Source organism: Oncorhynchus masou, chromosome 22, assembly GCF_036934945.1.
Source record: "Oncorhynchus masou masou isolate Uvic2021 chromosome 22, UVic_Omas_1.1, whole genome shotgun sequence".
In the NCBI taxonomy this organism is placed as follows: domain Eukaryota; kingdom Metazoa; phylum Chordata; class Actinopteri; order Salmoniformes; family Salmonidae; genus Oncorhynchus; species Oncorhynchus masou.
Genome location: NC_088233.1, coordinates 40,466,126 through 40,485,103, shown reverse-complemented (window position 1 = coordinate 40,485,103; position 18,978 = coordinate 40,466,126). Strand labels below are relative to the sequence as shown.

At 45.1% G+C, this 18,978-nt stretch overlaps 1 protein-coding gene across 2 annotated transcripts in view; it reads right to left on the bottom strand.

Annotated features, from left to right (window-relative positions):
- Window positions 1–349: 349 nt before the first annotated feature.
- The window catches only part of sv2bb (synaptic vesicle glycoprotein 2Bb), a 38,595-nt gene continuing 19,966 nt past the window's right edge, over window positions 350–18,978 (bottom strand). For both annotated transcript variants that reach the window (XM_064930217.1, XM_064930216.1), the window contains exons 2-13: window positions 11,515–12,238; window positions 8,040–8,220; window positions 6,773–6,924; window positions 5,500–5,633; window positions 5,203–5,292; window positions 4,960–5,073; window positions 4,769–4,857; window positions 4,404–4,568; window positions 3,745–3,878; window positions 3,225–3,425; window positions 2,769–2,928; window positions 350–2,596 (exon numbers count right to left, since the gene is read on the bottom strand). In XM_064930217.1, the coding sequence (XP_064786289.1) occupies window positions 2,413–2,596; window positions 2,769–2,928; window positions 3,225–3,425; window positions 3,745–3,878; window positions 4,404–4,568; window positions 4,769–4,857; window positions 4,960–5,073; window positions 5,203–5,292; window positions 5,500–5,633; window positions 6,773–6,924; window positions 8,040–8,220; window positions 11,515–11,977 (2,067 nt within the window). In that variant the 5' untranslated portion in view covers window positions 11,978–12,238 and the 3' untranslated portion in view covers window positions 350–2,412. The remainder of the gene's footprint in view (window positions 2,597–2,768; window positions 2,929–3,224; window positions 3,426–3,744; window positions 3,879–4,403; window positions 4,569–4,768; window positions 4,858–4,959; window positions 5,074–5,202; window positions 5,293–5,499; window positions 5,634–6,772; window positions 6,925–8,039; window positions 8,221–11,514; window positions 12,239–18,978) is intronic.

The following is an 18,978-nucleotide window of genomic DNA, read 5'->3' as shown; positions in this document are numbered from 1 at the left end:
TCTGGTAGAGTAAACAGCACCACCCACAAATCTACCCCCCCCCCCCCCCCCTTCAATGCTCTCTGTTGAGGACCATCCCCCACGCCTCCAATGTCCCCCCACTCAAAACAGGTGAAATGACGGGAAACCCTGAATGGGTTCTATGTCTGACTCGAAACATCTCAACCAAGCGTAAAGAGAGCATGTTTCCAACTCAGAATGAATGCGTTATGAGAGTTGTGTAGTTCCTCATGCTCGTGTTTTACACCTTTCATATCACTGGAGAAACCTGAACCAACCAGGTCTGTCTATCACCGAGTGCCATATTACAGCGCTGATGCCAAGTAGAAACCAGACATCGCTCACAGTACACTGATAGATTGTTTTTTATTTTTTGTTACAGTCACAAAACTAAACATGTATGTGAAATGAATGTCTTTTACCGTGACAGACAATATTTTGAGATCAAAATAGAAAAATCAAAGAACAAAGCATGGCTTTTTCTGTTTTACAATGACGGACACACACACTAACTCAGAAAAACAAACCGCCCAAGAACTGTATTCATAAGCCGATCCCTTGTTAACCTCGGTGATGCAGTTCAAACATGTGCTTGAGAAAGAAACCAGGTTTTATTGAAAACACTGTACCTTACGACTCGACAGAACCGCTGCATTCGGGTAAGGCGGATAACTTCCTGCAGCTCAGTTGATAACAGCTCCGTGTATGTTTTCAATAGAGGTATAAGAAGTATTAATTACTACACAATGTATCGGCAATAATGTGATTGTGTCTACCTCCGGAGGATGGTACAAGTGCTCGATAGACTAGCTAAAGGAAACCAAAGCTACACTTTGAAGAAGGATAATTCAATATCACCTTCATTCTTTCTTTGTAACTTTCTCTATTTAAAAATGGCTTACGTTATTGTGTGAATATAGTGTAGATGTAATAACGATAGTCAAATGTAAAATAGTGTTTCAACAGCAAAGCATGTAACTGTTTGATTGTTAGTATGACATAAATAATTGGCAAATGTATTGTTTTGTATTGGAGAAGAAATGCAATTGGCTCCTCAATACTTGACAAGAAACAGCTTATGAATGCTTAAACTAACTAAAGTGATTGTTAATTCAAGCCGGTACAGGCTACAATCCAGTCAGTTATTTACATTGACACAGACAGCAAACATCATTCAGACGACTTTCTTTTGAACAACACATGAAAAAGACACAGAAACATTACCTGGTAGGTAGATAACACCTACACACCCACATGCAACTCAGTCGGCAGTTATCAGTAACAGCACGGTGTGCTTCAGTGAATCCCCCATCCCCAATACAATAAGAGCATTTCCCACACATATTGTAAACTACATTTTCCTTCATATTTCTATGTGGTACCACTTAAACAGAAAAACTAAAGATGTCGTCGCATAGACAACACAAATAAAGCACAGCCAAGAGCATCATGTGCAGTAACGTGGAGGCTGAAACTGATAACATTTACAAGCAAGCACATAAACACACTCATGGACCAAACAGTTTGCTAAATGAAGTTGCTAGTTAGATTCAATTGTGACGTTGGACCACAAAAATCGACAAAAGAAATCGATTTATCGTGGTTTCCAAGGGCATATTCATCAGGAAAATAATATTAGAATGGAACGGTCAAATACTGCAGTAAATTGCAGTTCTATGTTGTTTCTCTTGTGGCGACCTACTGATGGACTATAACTTCTTAACACTCAACTAAAGTTTGAAATTCAAAAATACAGTACAGATGTGGTGAAGGATATTTGCTGTTCTCACACTCCATACCGTAGGTTGATAGTAACACAAGACAAGAACAGGGAGGGAGTGCTACAGTCTACAGAGTTTACATTTTGGCGAGAAAGTAGAGGGTATGAGTTGAGAACTATTCATCGAGGACAATTTTTTTTTAAACAACGTAATTCTGGCAGAACAAAACAACAGTATGTAAATTCAAAATGGCACTGGGGAAAGATTTCCACGACCAGAAATCTGTTTCTGGTTACCGAAGTCGCCGTCAAGGTTTATACATGTTCAGATGTTTCATCTGGTCTCAGATGTACAGTATCATACATTAGTAGGGCAAATTAGGATTCATAGACTGATAAATAAGCGATTGAATTAGAGAAAATGTCCATTTGGTCCCAAGAATAATTTATATACGGAGTAGATTTGAAAGAATTTCACTCCAAACACATCATAACTGGTGAGACAGAACAGACAATGAAGCACACTGTTAGTTAGCATGTTATTAAAGGTTTTCAATATGTTGCTGGAGAAAACTCCTGTCAATTCCTGTTGGTCATAGCCAATCTTGCTTAATGCCTGTGTGTCTCTCAGAGTAACTCCACCTGTAAAGGTTGCTCCTGGCACCTTTGACCTTTTGGCCAGTATGACCACCTCACTGGAGGATCTTCTCCCGGGTCTCGGGTAGCTTGAGGGCAACCAGGCCTCCGCACACCAGAGCAGCGCAGGAGAGGAGAATGGGGACGACTTTGGTGACCCCCACAAAGGAGGCAAAGATGGAGCTACCCAGGATAGCAGCCAGTTTACACAGGGCATTCAACACCCCAAACGCTGTGGCTCTGTGGGAGGAGGTTAGGGACACAGGTTAAGTAACCACAAGAAACTAACTTTATAACTTTCTGATAATGGGTTGACATACATAGTTCTGAGAGTATAAAAATCAATCATACGATATAGATTAATCTAGCTATATTTCCAATAGGCCTAATCTAAGAAATTGCTGTACGGTACCTTTTGGAGGCTGGGTAGAGTTCCACTGTGATGACCTCGATGCCGTTCCATGCTGCCACGCTGACCCCACAGAACAGACACTGCCAGGCTATGATGGCCGCCTGACTGAAGCTTAGGAACAGGAAGAAGGTGCACCCAGCTGAGATTAGCATGGAGAGGCCTGCAGAGAGAGGAGCAGAGCGGGCTCACGGTAGGATGTCGCCGTGAGGTGTGCGGTACGATTCATTCACACTTCAATGTTCCTTGATCATATTCCAAGGTTCACACCCATAGATATAACTTCATAACACCTTTCTCATCTGACAATTGCAGAGCAGAATCCCAAGGGAGCAATAGCTGAGCTGCTGCTCTACACAGTATCTGCACTTGTCCTACCAGTCCATTGTAAGAGCTAATACAGCTCAAAGGAGAAGGAAGCTTTTACCATTGTACTTTGTCCAATGCAGATCTACTCACCTATGATTTTGACCCTGCCTATCTTCTCCATGAACAGAGCTGATATGATGTTGCCGGGCAGAACAGCCAGGGACCCCAGGAAGCTGACCAGGTAGATAAGCACGTCGTTCTCCTCGTCGATGTCCAGGTGACAGCCCCTCTTGTTGTGGAGGAACGTGGTGTTCTCCAGCTTACAGTCTATGAACTTCTCCTCGTACAGGTCTGGAGGAAATGTGACAATGGCATTGATAATACATAAATAGTATACACGGAGCAACATGCATGGCTTTGCAATTCTTAGTCCATTTGTCAATATGTACTGTCGTTTTACAGTGAAACATAGCAATAGTAATTGATGATGCTGGCATGCATTAGACACTGTATGGTCACAATGTTTCATTCATATTGAGCAGGACTTGATTATTGCAAAAGTTCAATCTCCGTTTAACCTTTTTTTGCTTTTGGAAACTTTCCAAAGGGTTAAACTTGTTAACAATGTGATGCATTGGTTGGCCTACTGTAACACCTCCAGTGGTCCCACCTGTGTTATAGAAGACGGTGGATCTGATGGTGCAGTTCTCAAACATTGTTTCAGTGGACTTGATGTCCTCAAAATAACAATCTTCAAACAGTGAATCCTCAAACTTTACAGACTTCATCTCTATGTTGATGAACCTAAAGGGATGGAACACAAAAGCATGATTCCTGACTTTTTGACCAAGTGGCACACAGCTAACTAATGTTTACATGCTAGAATGGCAGACAGCACTATCCCTCTTCAAAATTGTCTGTCGAATTTTGAAAGAAATTATACACTCCATCAGGAGCGCAACTTTCACTGGGGATGGGGCCCCACATTCAGAAATGGTTTTTTTTGTCCCCCCCCCAGTTTTATAATTGGAATGTGATACAAATGGAGACAATGGTGTGCTTTAGGACCATGCGGACACCTCCTAGCGGTCAGGAAGGATGTTTGGAGTGTTTATCTGACTGGATCATTAAAAAATATATATTATTATAATTATGTCCACCCCACTTCTAAAACCAAAGTTGCGCCCCTGGGCACCATACTTACATAGAATGAAATGTTACACTGTCATATTAAAGAGACATGATAATGAAATGACTGTAATATTACTACACGTGGTACTTAGGTGTAGTAACGAGAAGGCCCAGAAGGGGGCGATAGAGGTGCCATACTTGTCATTGATGTATTCTCCCTCTCTGTGGATCTGATTCTCCAGGGAGAAGTTGAAGTGGAAGCGTTCAACTCTCTCTCTATGGAACACCTTGACTTTGGACTCATACTCCTCTTGCTGCAGGTATTTGATCATGTCAGGGAACCACACACCCAGTCCATAGTAACTGAAACACAATGGTAACAAGAGTTATTGGACCAATGTAAAAAGGAACATTGACAACCAACGTTAGAATACACATAGAGTATTTTTGCATCCTGATTGGGTGCCATTTGTGATGCAGTCTTAATATATTTACAATCAGCTGCACACACTATATATACACTCTTACCTCTTTGGCATCACATATATTGTACATATATTTACCTGAAGGCCATGGTGAACCAGATGATGGCCATAAACAGCGTACTCAGTCTCAGCTCAGGTCCCAAGAGAGAAGCAACGTTCCTCAGCATCTGCAATGAAAACATGGCATAGTGACACGTCACCTACTAATAGCCTGTTACTGTTGGTCTCATTAGGTAACACGTTTGTTTTCAGGACATTTTGGGGCCTACCAGTTTGCACAGAGTGAGGGTTCGAACGGCCCATCGCTGTATAGCCGTCCCTGTGGCACTCTGGATCTCAATGAACTCATCCTCATTGGTCTTAGGAGCCTTGATGTGGGTCACCTGACGGGAATGAAATGATGGTCACTCCTCTAGTTAGGTTTCATGATATTCTGTGATGCTGAGAAACGGCAAAGCAGCCCTTCAAGAGCGTGTTATTTATTGTCAAACTGTTGTCGTGTCGCCACTCACCTGGAAGACCTTCTCAGGCTGGCCCTTAGCCCTCCAGTTGGTGTCATGGACATTCTTCAAGATCATCCAGGCCTCGTCGTGTTTGGCATTCTAACAAAGACAACCACATACTCTGAGTGAAACCTCAGGATAGTAGTCCTCACTCTTTTTATCGATCAGTTTTGTTTTATTTAACAAGATCGGTGTTGATTTATGAACGGGGAAAAAAGGATTGACACAATATGTTAAACTCAGAGTATAACGTTCCTGAACTGTTCATCTGTGAACAATCTTTTAATTGGAGAAAACAGATCTTACTTCCAGGAGGAACCTGGGGCTCTCAGGCATGAACATGAGCCCCACCAGGGAGGTGATGGCAGGCAGGGCACAGACCAGCACAAACACCCTCCAGCCGTGGAACTGGAACTCTGTCCCCATGCTGAAGCCCCAGCCTGGAACACAACACACACACAACACAATCCTTATTCATTCTCTACGTCTAGACTCAAGAGCCTGGAACACAACACAGCCACAACACAATCCTTATTCATTCTCTACGTCTAGACTCAAGAGCCTGGAACACAACACAGCCACAACACAATCCTTATTCATTCTCTACGTCTAGACTCAAGAGCCTGGAACACAACACACACACAACACAATCCTTATTCATTCTCTACGTCTAGACTCAAGAGCCTGGAACACAACACAGCCACAACACAATCCTTATTCATTCTCTACGTCTAGACTCAAGAGCCTGGAACACAACACAACACAGCCACAACACAATCCTTATTCATTCTCTACGTCTAGACTCAAGAGCCTGGAACACAACACACACACAACACAATCCTTATTCATTCTCTACGTCTAGACTCAAAAGCCTGGAACACAACACACACACAACACAATCCTTATTCATTCTCTACGTCTAGACTCAAAAGCCTGGAACACAACACACACACAACACAATCCTTATTCATTCTCTACGTCTAGACTCAAGAGCCTGGAACACAACACACACACAACACAATCCTTATTCATTCTCTACGTCTAGACTCAAGAGCCTGGAACACAACACAACACAGCCACAACACAATCCTTATTCATTCTCTACGTCTAGACTCAAGAGCCTGGAACACAACACACACACAACACAATCCTTATTCATTCTCTACGTCTAGACTCAAGAGCCTGGAACACAACACAACCAAATCTCTCAATGTGTCTAGAAAACAATCACAGTAAGATATACTAAAAGGACATTATGATCATTTTCACACTTTCACAGTATTATTTCACAGTATTATAGGAAAATCACATTGTGGACTGCACTGAGATGTATTTCAATGCAAACCTAGAGAGTAAATTACTGGTACTGAAATATATTTTACTGTGCGTTTACAGACTAATATCTTAAAAAATCTATCAGCCAGTTAATGAACTCAATACATATGCTATATAATTTGGTTACATTTACACAACATCTAGTACACAAACCACTGTAGCTAAACTTGCTTATGTCAGCGAGATAATATTGATCCTCGGTCATAGTAAGAGTTCCCTGTTGAGTGCTTAGTGTGTACTATACCGTAGCGAGGGATGATGCCCCAGGCAGTGAAGGAGGCGTAGATGCCCCCCACCATCCAAAACATACACAGCCAGCTCAGGTGCTCCCCTCTCTTATCCATCTGCAGGAACTCTGAGAAGTAGGAGTAGACTATGGGGACAGAGCCTCCGATGCTGAAGAGAGAAACACAGGATTAGTATAGGAACTCACCGAGATTGTAGACTACACAACAGATGTGTAATCTTGCAAGTATTACCTTTATTTCAAGGACGAACGCAGCCGTTTTTTGGGGTAACAATGAATTACCTTACTGTGATTGTTTTCAATTAAAATGGTCAAAAATAAAGAAAAATGGCTTCTTAGCAAAGAGCAATTTCTCGAGCAAGAATTTTGCTCGGACTGTCTGGGAGTGGTCTGAGTGGGAGGGGACAACTGAAAAAGCTTTTATTGGCAGAGAGGTTTGGAACTCTCTTTCTTATTGGTCTGTTAAGTAATTTACTGTCTGTCATTAGACAGGCCAGAACTCCATCCCTCCAAAACAGGCTGAAATTTCAAGCAGTCTTTTCAAACAGCTCTTACACTAAAAGGGCATTATGATCATTTTTACACTTTCACAGTATTATTCCAACCTCACAGTGTGGAAATATAAAACACAGGAAAATCACACTGGACTGCACTGAGATGTATTTCAATGCAAACCTAGAGAGTAAATTACTGGGACTGAAATATATTTTTGGAGCAGGAGACATCAAGGAGAATAGTCTTTTTTTTGCAGATTTTTGTCAGTAGTTTGAGCTTCCAAAAATATCCAAACATACATGGATACACACGGAACTAATACACCATGCTCCTGCAGCTGAGCTTTTCTTTTTACACAACACAATGTTTTTGCGTACTGTAGCTTTGACCTGATTCTGGAGTCAGTATGCATAGGCTTACATCCCTGTGGAACAACGCTATTCTGAGACAGCACAGTGCTGCGTTGTTGTAGGAGGAGGAAGGCTCTGAATGTGTTGTCCTGCAGTAACTATTTCTTGTTTGTTGTAGTTCTTTAGAAGCTGTGGAAGCATCGCGTCGTGCTGTGGAAGCATCGCGTCGTGCTGTGGAAGCATCGCGTCGTGCTGTGGAAGCATCGCGTCGTGCGACACATACGTAACATTGTCAACGTTTTATCAGGTGGAGAGGATCATGGTCAGGTTGAGCCCCAATCCTAGTTACAACCCAAATACCTTTGAGTAGCAATTCATCCCTTGTTTCCACCTTCTCTATAGACGGGGGTCTTTCTTACCCAATGCCAGAGAAGAGCCTAAAGAAGAGGAAGAAGCCGTATCCCTGGGCGAAGGAGGAGAGGAAGGCGAAGACACAGTTGACGGTGAGGGCCCAGATCAGACACTTCCGGCGGCCCAGTTTGTCTGCCATTCCACCCCAGATGAACGCCCCAACCATCATGCCCAGGAACACTATCAAACCTGCAGGAGAGAGAGGCAAGACACAGTCAGAGGCCAGCACAGCTACAGTTCACTAGCAGACATGTATCTAGTGATATGAACTCTGTGAATAAAGTGGAAGGCAGATTCCACTCAACACCTGTTGAGATAACCATACATTCTGGTTGTGACCATACATTCTGGTTGTGACCATACAGTCTGGTTGTGACCATACATTCTGGTTGTGACCATACAGTCTGGTTGTGACCATACAGTCTGGTTGTGACCATACATTCTGGTTGTGACCATACAGTCTGGTTGTGAGCATACATTCTGGTTGTGACCATACATTCTGGTTGTGACCATACATTCTGGTTGTGACCATACAGTCTGGTTGTGACCATACATTCTGGTTGTGACCATACAGTCTGGTTGTGACCATACAGTCTGGTTGTGACCATACAGTCTGGTTGTGACCATACATTCTGGTTGTGACCATACAGTCTGGTTGTGACCATACATTCTGGTTGTGACCATACAGTCTGGTTGTGACCATACAGTCTGGTTGTGACCATACATTCTGGTTGTGACCATACAGTCTGGTTGTGAGCATACATTCTGGTTGTGACCATACATTCTGGTTGTGACCATACATTCTGGTTGTGACCATACATTCTGGTTGTGACCATACAGTCTGGTTGTGACCATACATTCTGGTTGTGACCATACAGTCTGGTTGTGACCATACATTCTGTTTGTGACCCTACATTCTGGTTGTGACCATACAGTCTGGTTGTGACCATACATTCTGTTTGTGACCCTACATTCTGGTTGTGTTGTTATGGATCGCAGCGTTGTATTTTAGGAAACATACAATATACAAAGTTGTTCTTGAATTGCTCAACTACTAAAAGAGCGAGCCCCAGTAGCCCCAGCACATCGTGATAGCTGGGTATTGGTGACACTTTGATGTTGTCCACCATGGGGCAGGCTTGTCCATCTCTCCTGAGAGATGACGGCCTAAATGCAGGACACTGTCCTATGGACAGTATTGAGAAACCTCTCATTAGTGATACAATTAGTGTAATAAAAAACATGTTTAATTGGACACACTCAAAGACAAACACAAACATTTATTGGAATAATTGTACATGTTTATACCCATTTTTTGTACTCTGCATTCTTACTCTCTCCAGGGCTAGGTCAGAGAGGTAAAACCGTGTTTCTAAGGTAACAACAGACTAAGTGTTTTTGGTCATATTTAACAGCATTGAGGGGTCTTTTGTAAAGCCTTAACAATGGTAACAGGTATGCTATTTAGATGTCATAATGATTGTTTGTGTGTTTTTACTTCTCAGTGGGGTGTCTCTTTTTAGAACATACTGTTTAATGTGTACCTTTGTCCATCTTGCAAAGCTTGGCTGGAACAAGTATTTTTAGCATATAATGAAAGCCTGCATCAAGTATAATTTTCTTTTAGTTCAAGTAAATGCTGACATTTGATAGAATCCTGTAGTTGGCTGTGTTTGTGCCTCAGCAAGCAAGTACAGTATTTTCAGATAAAGACTATTTAAGCCCCAGATAAGTACCTATAACGTATGTAACCCTTCTAGTACTTTTCTGTGACACTTTTCTATGCACTGTACTGTATATGTACGCCTAAAGCTTCCCTCAGCTTACATGTAGCCTATCAACCATACCAATCTATCACTGGGGAGGAATCTTCCCAAAATAACTCAATGTATCAATGTGCCTAGCGCCAAAGCCTGGTATCACGCTCTGGGCCACGATGTCACTGCAGATGGCACTGCCATGGGGGGTGTGGGTGATGACTGGTGTGAGCACGAAGGCCCGCCCATCACCGGATAAGGAGAAGACGACCAATTCCCCACCCTCCTCTCCCCGAAGGATAGTGACACTGCTGCCACTCTGCCTTCTGATTGGACAGCTTCCACCCATTGAGTCAGAATGTATGCTGTGGTGATCACAGTGAAAGTGTGGATTAGAGGCAGCTCATATTTCAGTCCCATTGAAGCTGATTGCTTATAGTTAAGGAGTGAAAATATCAACCCTTGAGGGAAAACCAGGGTGCATTCTGTAAATTTGGACTAAAATATGTAGATTAAATTACTGTAAAGAGCAGCATTCATGCTACACTAAAACAGAACGTCTGCTAACGTATTCCTTTGGAAAGGAGATGCTACATGAGATGTTCCACTGTGATCAAGCATACCCTGTTGCCTCCGAGTACCTAAAAGTACCCTGACACCACCATACCTATTCCATTTAATTCAATTCAAAACATTATTTATACCCAAAGTGCCGTTACTTTGGGCATGTCAGTCAGTCTGAGATGTGAGGGCTGCAGAATGTACAGTGCAGTGAATAAAAGTTGATTGTGATTGTGATTGCTGCAGCATAAGTTAGCCGAAGGAAAGTGAAGCAGCAGGCGAACAGTACGTATCCTAGACGCAAGGTCAGTAGAGTAGCTATCGATCTCCTCTCCTCAGCTACCTGCTGACTCAGTACTTTCAGTACAGCCTGCTTGTGGCCGCTGGGAGGTGGCTGCTGGCTGGAGAGAGGGAGAAAGAAAACTGCCCTCTCATCCCAGATATTTGTCTCCTTGGACAGCTTCCACCCACAGGCTTCAAAGTGAAGGACTTGTCTCGCGTTGTTAACTCTGAATTACTAATTCACTGCACTAGAACAATGTGTCCCACTCTTCAAAGACGTCCTATTCTCAACCTAATTTTCCCATGTCTAGATAGATTCTCCGTCAGTTATCTTAGATAGGCGGACATTTATCAAGCCTTTGAGTAGAAAACCTTGAACATTTGAATGCCCTTCTATGTGTTCAAATATTCTACGTCAGTCTCTGAGAAGAACCGTTCAGAAATGTTGCAAACTCGTCTGACGTGCTTATTTAGCTAGCTGCTGTTGTTAAAGTGGAATGGAAAGAGGACCCATTTCCCTCAGACATGGACCTGCAAAATGCTGCATGGTCTCAATCAGTGTGATTGGTGGCGTGCCGCAGACCCGTTCCGGTTGCCAAAAATAATGTGTTATTTGCTGTGGGGATACGGATCATAAATTTCCCACCTGCTTCACTAAGCAGGAATATACTGACGTCCAGTAGTGCATGACAAGCAAACAGATTAATCTTGAAATCGACTGTGCCATTAGCTAATTTGAGAGCATTTCTAATTTACGGAGTACTTAAGTACCTCCTGGCTAGTATTGATTGCCAGGCTGCTATTGGCTGGAATCTGTTGACCCAGACATTGTAAACGTGTTAGTATGTCTTCTAACAAGTAATGGCATTTAGCCATGACTCACCTAGCATGCCTTTCTCTCCATTGGATAAGCACATGTCCTTCTCCGCGCTGGGCAGCACGAACCCCACCACAAAGCACTCCACCCCATCAGCCATGAGGGCCAGACCCAGCACTATAAACAGGGTCCACTGGAACCGTCCATGCCCACAGTCCTCCATGATGTCCTCATACTGCTCAGCCAGCTCCTCCAGCTCCGTGGCCCCTGCCTGAGCCTGCCTGGCCTTGGCCCTCGCTGCTCTCTGGGCCGCCTTCACCTCGTCAGGGTGGGGGATCCCCTGGTACTCCCCCTCGTACATCTGGTCCTCGTCATCATGGCCCTCCGTGGCATCGCTGGCTGCGTCCTCCTCCTGAGGGTAGGACTCGCCCTGGTAACCGTAGCCCCCCTGGTCTCCTCCCTCTCCGTAGGTGCCGTAGGGGTCACCTCCTCCTTGGTGGTACACGTTGTTCTGGTAAGGGTCAGCCATGATGCCGCTGAGACGCTACAGCCAAGTCAACACTGTTGCAGTGAAATCCTTCAGATGATTCTGGACTAGACTGGCATACTCCTGGACACCTTTTTCTGGTGCTTTGCTCCGTGTGTGTTATTGTATTCCAGGTGCTATGCTGTAGATGTTTCTTGTTCCTGTTCTGAGGAGGTTGTTGTTCAACTACTCTTTTTAGCAGTACCTGTATTGGAACAATAGTGTTTTTGCCTGTTCAGTTCTTCACAAGGCCTCATGCTGAACCTGAAAGAGAAAGTTTATTCAGTTATGCTATTCATATTTCTTATGATTGATAACAAAATCAATACTCTGTTGATTTACTCAGAACACTTGGGAATGTTTCATCCATTTTGTATAGATTTGAGTGGGAGCTGAAACTAGACATACTGTAGATCATTGGGATCTACTGCCTCTATCTACTGTAGGACCTTTTCCCAGTTCTAATGCACTCAATACTGAAACAGCTGGATGCAGTTTCAGATTGCATGAAAATGTCACCGGAGGTTCACTGGCATGATAAATGAATTCCTTGTAATTATCCATTTTAATAGGTTCCTTAGAGAATTCCTACTGCTACCTAAACATGTCTGTAGTAATATGCTACCTTAGGCCATAGCCTTGATGTATAATGTCATACCCTCTCAGATTCAGCTCACACTACAACACAAATGGAATATAGTAGACATCAATATTAACACACCATACCCAATGAGACGTATAATTGTGTAATTATTGAGCGTAAAAAAAAACATATTTTTCTTATTTCTTGGATACGAATCACTTGCCAAATAAATTCTGCACTACTTGTAGTTAATTTGTGCAGATTGAAATCTAGATTCTAGTTTAAACCTCTAAACCTATAGATCACATCTAGGTAATTCTGTATCAACTCTTTTCCCGAGCAAACAATACAATTTGAAGGGTAATAATTGTATTTTTATTTTGTCTTCTTTTTTCTATTGTTCCATTTCAGATGAAGCTGTTTCACGTCTTTGACAACTCTGATAATGACATAACCAGTCAAACAAATCTCCCCCTCTAATCCACCCCATAACAGTTCTCTTTACATCTCTACAGCCTGAGCATGGTAAAGGAGGGAAGCCACGCTGTCACATTCACAAGTAATCCTTTTCTTCGGCCCTCTCACACAACAAAGAGCTTGGTAATGCTGTAAATGAGATTTGTCTCGCCCGGGTTAATGCTGGCTGGCTGTCACTAGTCTCTACTGGCTCTCTGGATGCCTCAACTACACCCCCTCCTCTCCATCACTTACTACCATTGTATCCCCATACTGTGGCTGCTGTCGAGGAAGTGGAGTTCCATGGGTATCATAGTTTAATCGTTAATCCATTAGAAATCACGTGTCTCACTGAGAATAATCACAATGTTTATTTATTCCTTATTCCTCTAAATATTCTATATCAGCCAACCTTTGAGGATGTAATAGCCTACATTCTGTTGGACATGATCACACCAATGTAGGATCTTAATTTGAGACAGTTTTTTACAGCAGGAAAATAATCTTGTAACAACAGGCAATGTGAACTATTATGTGGGTTATAATTGATACATTTTTTGTTAGGGCAAATCAAGTCTGACATTTTAAAGTGGAAATGACTAACTTTAGAAGCCTTTTAAAACCTTGAATACACTACAAGTTTGCATTTCCTGTTGTGCGGGAAAATTCTCAGCAACAAAATAGTGATCAAATTAAGATTCTACATCTGTATACGAGGGACTATACTGTAATTAACATTCTAATTTTAATCATGGTGTAAAGAGAGACACTGTGAGGGACATTAGCATGTTCTTGGATTCATTAAACAAACACGGAGACCCAGGAGGTATGCAGCCAAGCCAGGTGCTAGTGTGTGCATGTGTGTGTGTAACTCTCCAGGATCTCTGTCCTCCGGGATCTCTGTCCTCCTCTCCGGCATCTCATTAACGCCTCCCAACCTCATTCACACCCAGCCTGCCTGCCTTCAGCCATACGTCTTCCCAAGACTCCTCCACGCATACCGCAGCCTTCCCTCGCCAAGTACAGTACTTCTGTTCTACACACAGCTCTTACCAAGGGCCTTTTCACTACAAAGATGAATTTCATGGTAATTTGAATGAGAACAGGCTTCATTCCAACAGAGCAAAGCAATACCTGTGACAGACTGGAAGGTTGTCTTGTGACACAATCACCCTGAGTGAATAGAATAGGGGGTCAGGGGAAGAAGACTGTGAATATGCCACTATGTATGGTATCATTAGTAATGCACGGCTCCCCAAGGCATTGGTCCCACTGCGATCCAGTTTGAAGATGGGTGTCTGGGTAAAATCAATTTGTAATACATTTCAAAGCAGCTGTTCCCCCTGTCTAATTCCATAGCTCTCGGAATGATGTTGTTTGTCCGTCTATGTTTAGATTAAAGAATGCAACACAATCAGCAAGTTGTTGAGATGGATTCACAACGGTACAGTACACATTTAGTTTTTTCTTTCATATTGCAGAGGCAAGACTATTAAAAGCATACGATACGGGCCTTGAAGTTCTGCAGCTATGCTGGTTTTCCTCCTGTCCCGCTAGGTTCTTAATGGACAGATACAGCGGTCCTGCATGGCCCAGTTGGTATAGCATGGTGCTTGCACTACCAGGGTTGTGGGTACGATTCCTGGGGCCACCCATATGTAAAACGGATGCAAGTCAAGTGTCTGCTAAATACAATATATCTTACAATTGGATTATACTCTACAGTATGTCTATCAGGTAGAACTGAAAACCGGCAACTCTGCAGACCTTAAGACCTGCATTTCAATAACCCTGACATTATCATCTATTTCCCTTCATAAAGTGTGAAAATGCAGCACTTTTGTCCCCTCCTGAAAGCCATGACCATGCCTGAAAACTGCTGAACCTGCTCCAGTGCCATTTTTTACATGTTGACTAAGACAAGTGAAGGTCACAGATAGCGTCCATTTAGACTTGGCTCAGGGAGGGAATCACTTTCAGCATGTTTACCAACTCCACCTGATACCCTGTACTCTGAGAACCCAGAGACACAACGAGTTCCTTACTGAGACAGAACAGAGTGGGACAGAGAGAGAGAGAAGGAAGTATTAACCTATGCTCTGTTTTTCAATTCACCAGTACAACGAGGTGTAAATGGTGGAATTCACTACTGCACAAAGACTGTAGGCTGTGTTTTGCAGCATAGTACAGCCATACAAATATCAAGGCACAAAGGCGAGACCCAGATGCAGACACAGGAGGCAGATGATTGGAGTCTTACCATGTTTAATAATCCAAAGGGGTAGGCAAGAGAATGGTCGTGGACAGGCAAAAAGGTCAAAACCAGATCAGTGTCCAGGAGGTACAGTGTGGCTCAGGGTCAAGGCAGGCAGAATGGTCAGGCAGGCGGGTACAAAGTCCAGAAACAGGCAAGGGTCAAAACCGAGAGGACTATAAAAGGAGAATAGAAAAGGAGTACGGGGAAAAACACGCTGGTTGACTTGACTAAACATACAAGATGAACTGGTACAGAAAGACAGGAAACACAGGGATAAATACACTGGAGAAAATGAGTGACACGTGGAGGGGGTGGAGACAATCACAAGGACAGGTGAAACAGATCAGGGCGCGACAACAAAAGGCATATAAGGAATTTGATCAGGCTTTTCACAGCCAAAAATACTTATTTTCCACCATAATTTGCAAATAAATTCATTAAAAACCCTACAATATGATTTTCTGGATTTTTTTTCTCATTTTGTCTGTCATAGTTGAAGTGTACCTATGATGAAAATTACAGGCCTCTCATGTTTTTAAGTGGGAGAACTTGTACAATTGGTGGCTGACTAAATACTTTTTTGCCCCACTGTATATATATGTGAGAAAGTAGTGTAGGGTCCAGTACTCTAGGTATTGGCCCTTTCTTGTTTTCATTTGAATGTTTATTTTTAATTTAGATTCATTAGGGAGCACCATGCAAAGAGAACTTACATTTCAGGCTTACAGGAATCTTACCACATAACTACATTCAATCCTAATTAATTATTCTTTGTTCTAATATTAGAGTGATGCTGTGATAAAAGGAAGGAACTCTGAAACACCAGGAGAGGACAGCCCTGGAGGGGTTCCACTAGCAGCACCAGGAGAGGATACAGCCCTGGAGGGGTTCCACTAGCAACACCAGGAGAGGATACAGCCCTGGAGGGGTTCCAGTAGCAGCACCAGGAGAGGATACAGCCCTGGAGGGGTTCCACTAGCAACACCAGGAGAGGATACAGCCCTGGAGGGGTTCCAGTAGCAGCACCAGGAGAGGACACATCCCTGGAGGGGTTCCACTAGCAGCACCAGGAGAGGACACAGCCCTGGAGGGGTTCCACTAGCAGCACCAGGAGAGGATACAGCCCTGGAGGGGTTCCACTAGCAACACCAGAAGAGGATACAGCCCTGGAGGGGTTCCACTAGCAACACCAGGAGAGGTTACAGCCCTGGAGGGGTTCCACTAGCAACACCAGGAGAGGATACAGCCCTGGAGGGGTTCCACTAGCAGAACCAGGAGAGGACAGCCCTGGAGGGGTTCCACTAGCAGCACCAGGAGAGGATACAGCCCTGGAGCGGTTCCACTAGCAGCACCAGGAGAGGATACAGCCCTGGAGGGGTTCCACTAGCAGCACCAGGAGAGGATACAGCCCTGGAGGGGTTCCACTAGCAGCACCAGGAGAGGACAGCCCTGGAGGGGTTCCACTAGCAGCACCAGGAGAGGACACAGCCCTGGAGGGGTTCCATTAGCAGTACCAGGAGAGGACAGCCCTGGAGGGGTTCCACTAGCAGTACCAGGAGAGGACAGCCCTGGAGGGGTTCCACTAGCAGCACCAGGAGAGGACAGCCCTGGAGGGGTTCCACTAGCAGCACCAGGAGAGGACAGCCCTGGAGGGGTTCCACTAGCAGCACCAGGAGAGGATACAGTCCTGGAGGGGTTCCACTAGCAGCACCAGGAGAGGACAGGTCTGGAGGCGTTTCACTAGCAGCACCAGGAGAGGACAGCCCTGGAGGGGTTCCACTAGCAGCACCAGGAGAGGACACAGCCCTGGAGGGGTTCCACTAGAAGCACCAGGAGAGGACAGCCCTGGAGGGGTTCCAGTAGCAGCACCAGGAGAGGACACATCCCTGGAGGGGTTCCACTAGCAGCACCAGGAGAGGACACAGCCCTGGAGGGGTTCCACTAGCAGCACCAGGAGAGGACACAGCCTTGGAGGGTTTCGGCGAGCAGCACCAGGAGAAGACACAGCCCTGGAGGGGTTCCACTAGCAGCACCAGGAGAGGACACAGCACCGGAGGGGTTCCACGAGCAGCACCAGGAGAGGACACAGCCCTGGAGGGGTTCCACTAGCAGCACCAGGAGAGGACACAGCCCTGGAGGGGTTCCACTAGCAGCACCAGGAGAGGACACAGTCCTGGAGGGGTTCCACTAGCAACACCAGGAGAGGACACAGTCCTGGAGGGGTTCCACTAGCAGCACCAGGAGAGGACACAGCCCTGGAGGGGTTCCACTAGCAGCACCAGGAGAGGACACAGCCCTGGAGGGGTTCCACTAGCAGCACCAGGAGAGGACACAGCCCTGGAGGGGTTCCACTAGCAGCACCAGGAGAGAACACAGCCCTGGAGGGTTTCCACTAGCAGCACCAGGAGAGGACACAGCCCTGGAGGGGTTCCAGTAGCAGCACCAGGAGAGGACAGCCATGAAGGGGTTCGGCTAGCAGCACCAGGAGAGGATACAGCCCTGGAGAGTTTCCACTAGCAGCACCAGGAGAGGACACAGCCCTGGAGGGGTTCCACTAGCAGCACCAGGAGAGGACACAGCCCTGGAGGGGTTCCACTAGCAGCACCAGGAGAGGACACAGCCCTGGAGCGGTTCCACTAGCAGCACCAGGAAAGGACACAGCCCTGGAGGGGTTCCACTAGCAGCACCAGGAGAGGACAGCCCTGGAGGGGTTCCACTAGCAGCACCAGGAGAGGACACAGCCCTGGAGGGGTTCCACTAGCAGCACCAGGAGAGGATACAGCCCTGGAGGGTTTCGGCGAGCAGCACCAGGAGAGGACACAGCCCTGGAGGGGTTCCACTAGCAGCACCAGGAGAGGACACAGCCCTGGAGGGGTTCCACTAGCAGCACCAGGAGAGGACACAGCCCTGGAGGGGTTCCACTAGCAGCACCAGGAGAGGACACAGCCCTGGAGGGGTTCCACTAGCAGCACCAGGAGAGGACAGCCCTGGAGGGGTTCCACTAGCAGCACCAGGAGAGGACACAGCCCTGGAGGGTTTCCACTAGCAGCACCAGGAGAGGATACAGCCCTGGAGGGTTTCGGCTAGCAGCACCAGGAGAGGACACAGCCCTGGAGGGGTTCGGCTAGCAGCACCAGGAGAGGACACAGCACCGGAGGGGTTCCACTAGCAGCACCAGGAGAGGACACAGCCCTGGAGGGGTTCGGCTAGCAGCACCAGGAGAGGACACAATAAAGCTTGACACAGGAGGCTGTCCATGGGAATCGAATCGTTCCTTGAACGAGGTAGAACATTTTGCAGGTAGCATAGAGATGTGCTACTCAAACAGGGGTTCCTTTTCACTAACGATACAAAATAAATAGGCTTTATGTTGTAAGCAGCAACATTGTATACATTTACAGAAGGCAGACTAGTAACCACAGTGATGATCAAAACACGGTGGTGTGTTATTCATTACTGTCCTGTGATTGACCCTGAATGGAGATTGTTTTTAGGCATATAGACACTATTACAAAAAAAGTACATCATGGTACTTTGTGTTATAGTTCACTGAACATTTCAGTTGCGTGGTCTGCAGTTTCTCCTGCCAGGTCACCAGTGGATATCAGGATTCAGGCTTCCACAGTGGGAATTGTGTTAGCGACATTGTAACAATGTGTTCTTCCTTTCCTCTGAAACCATTCCTACTCAACCCTATCTGTCCTTTCT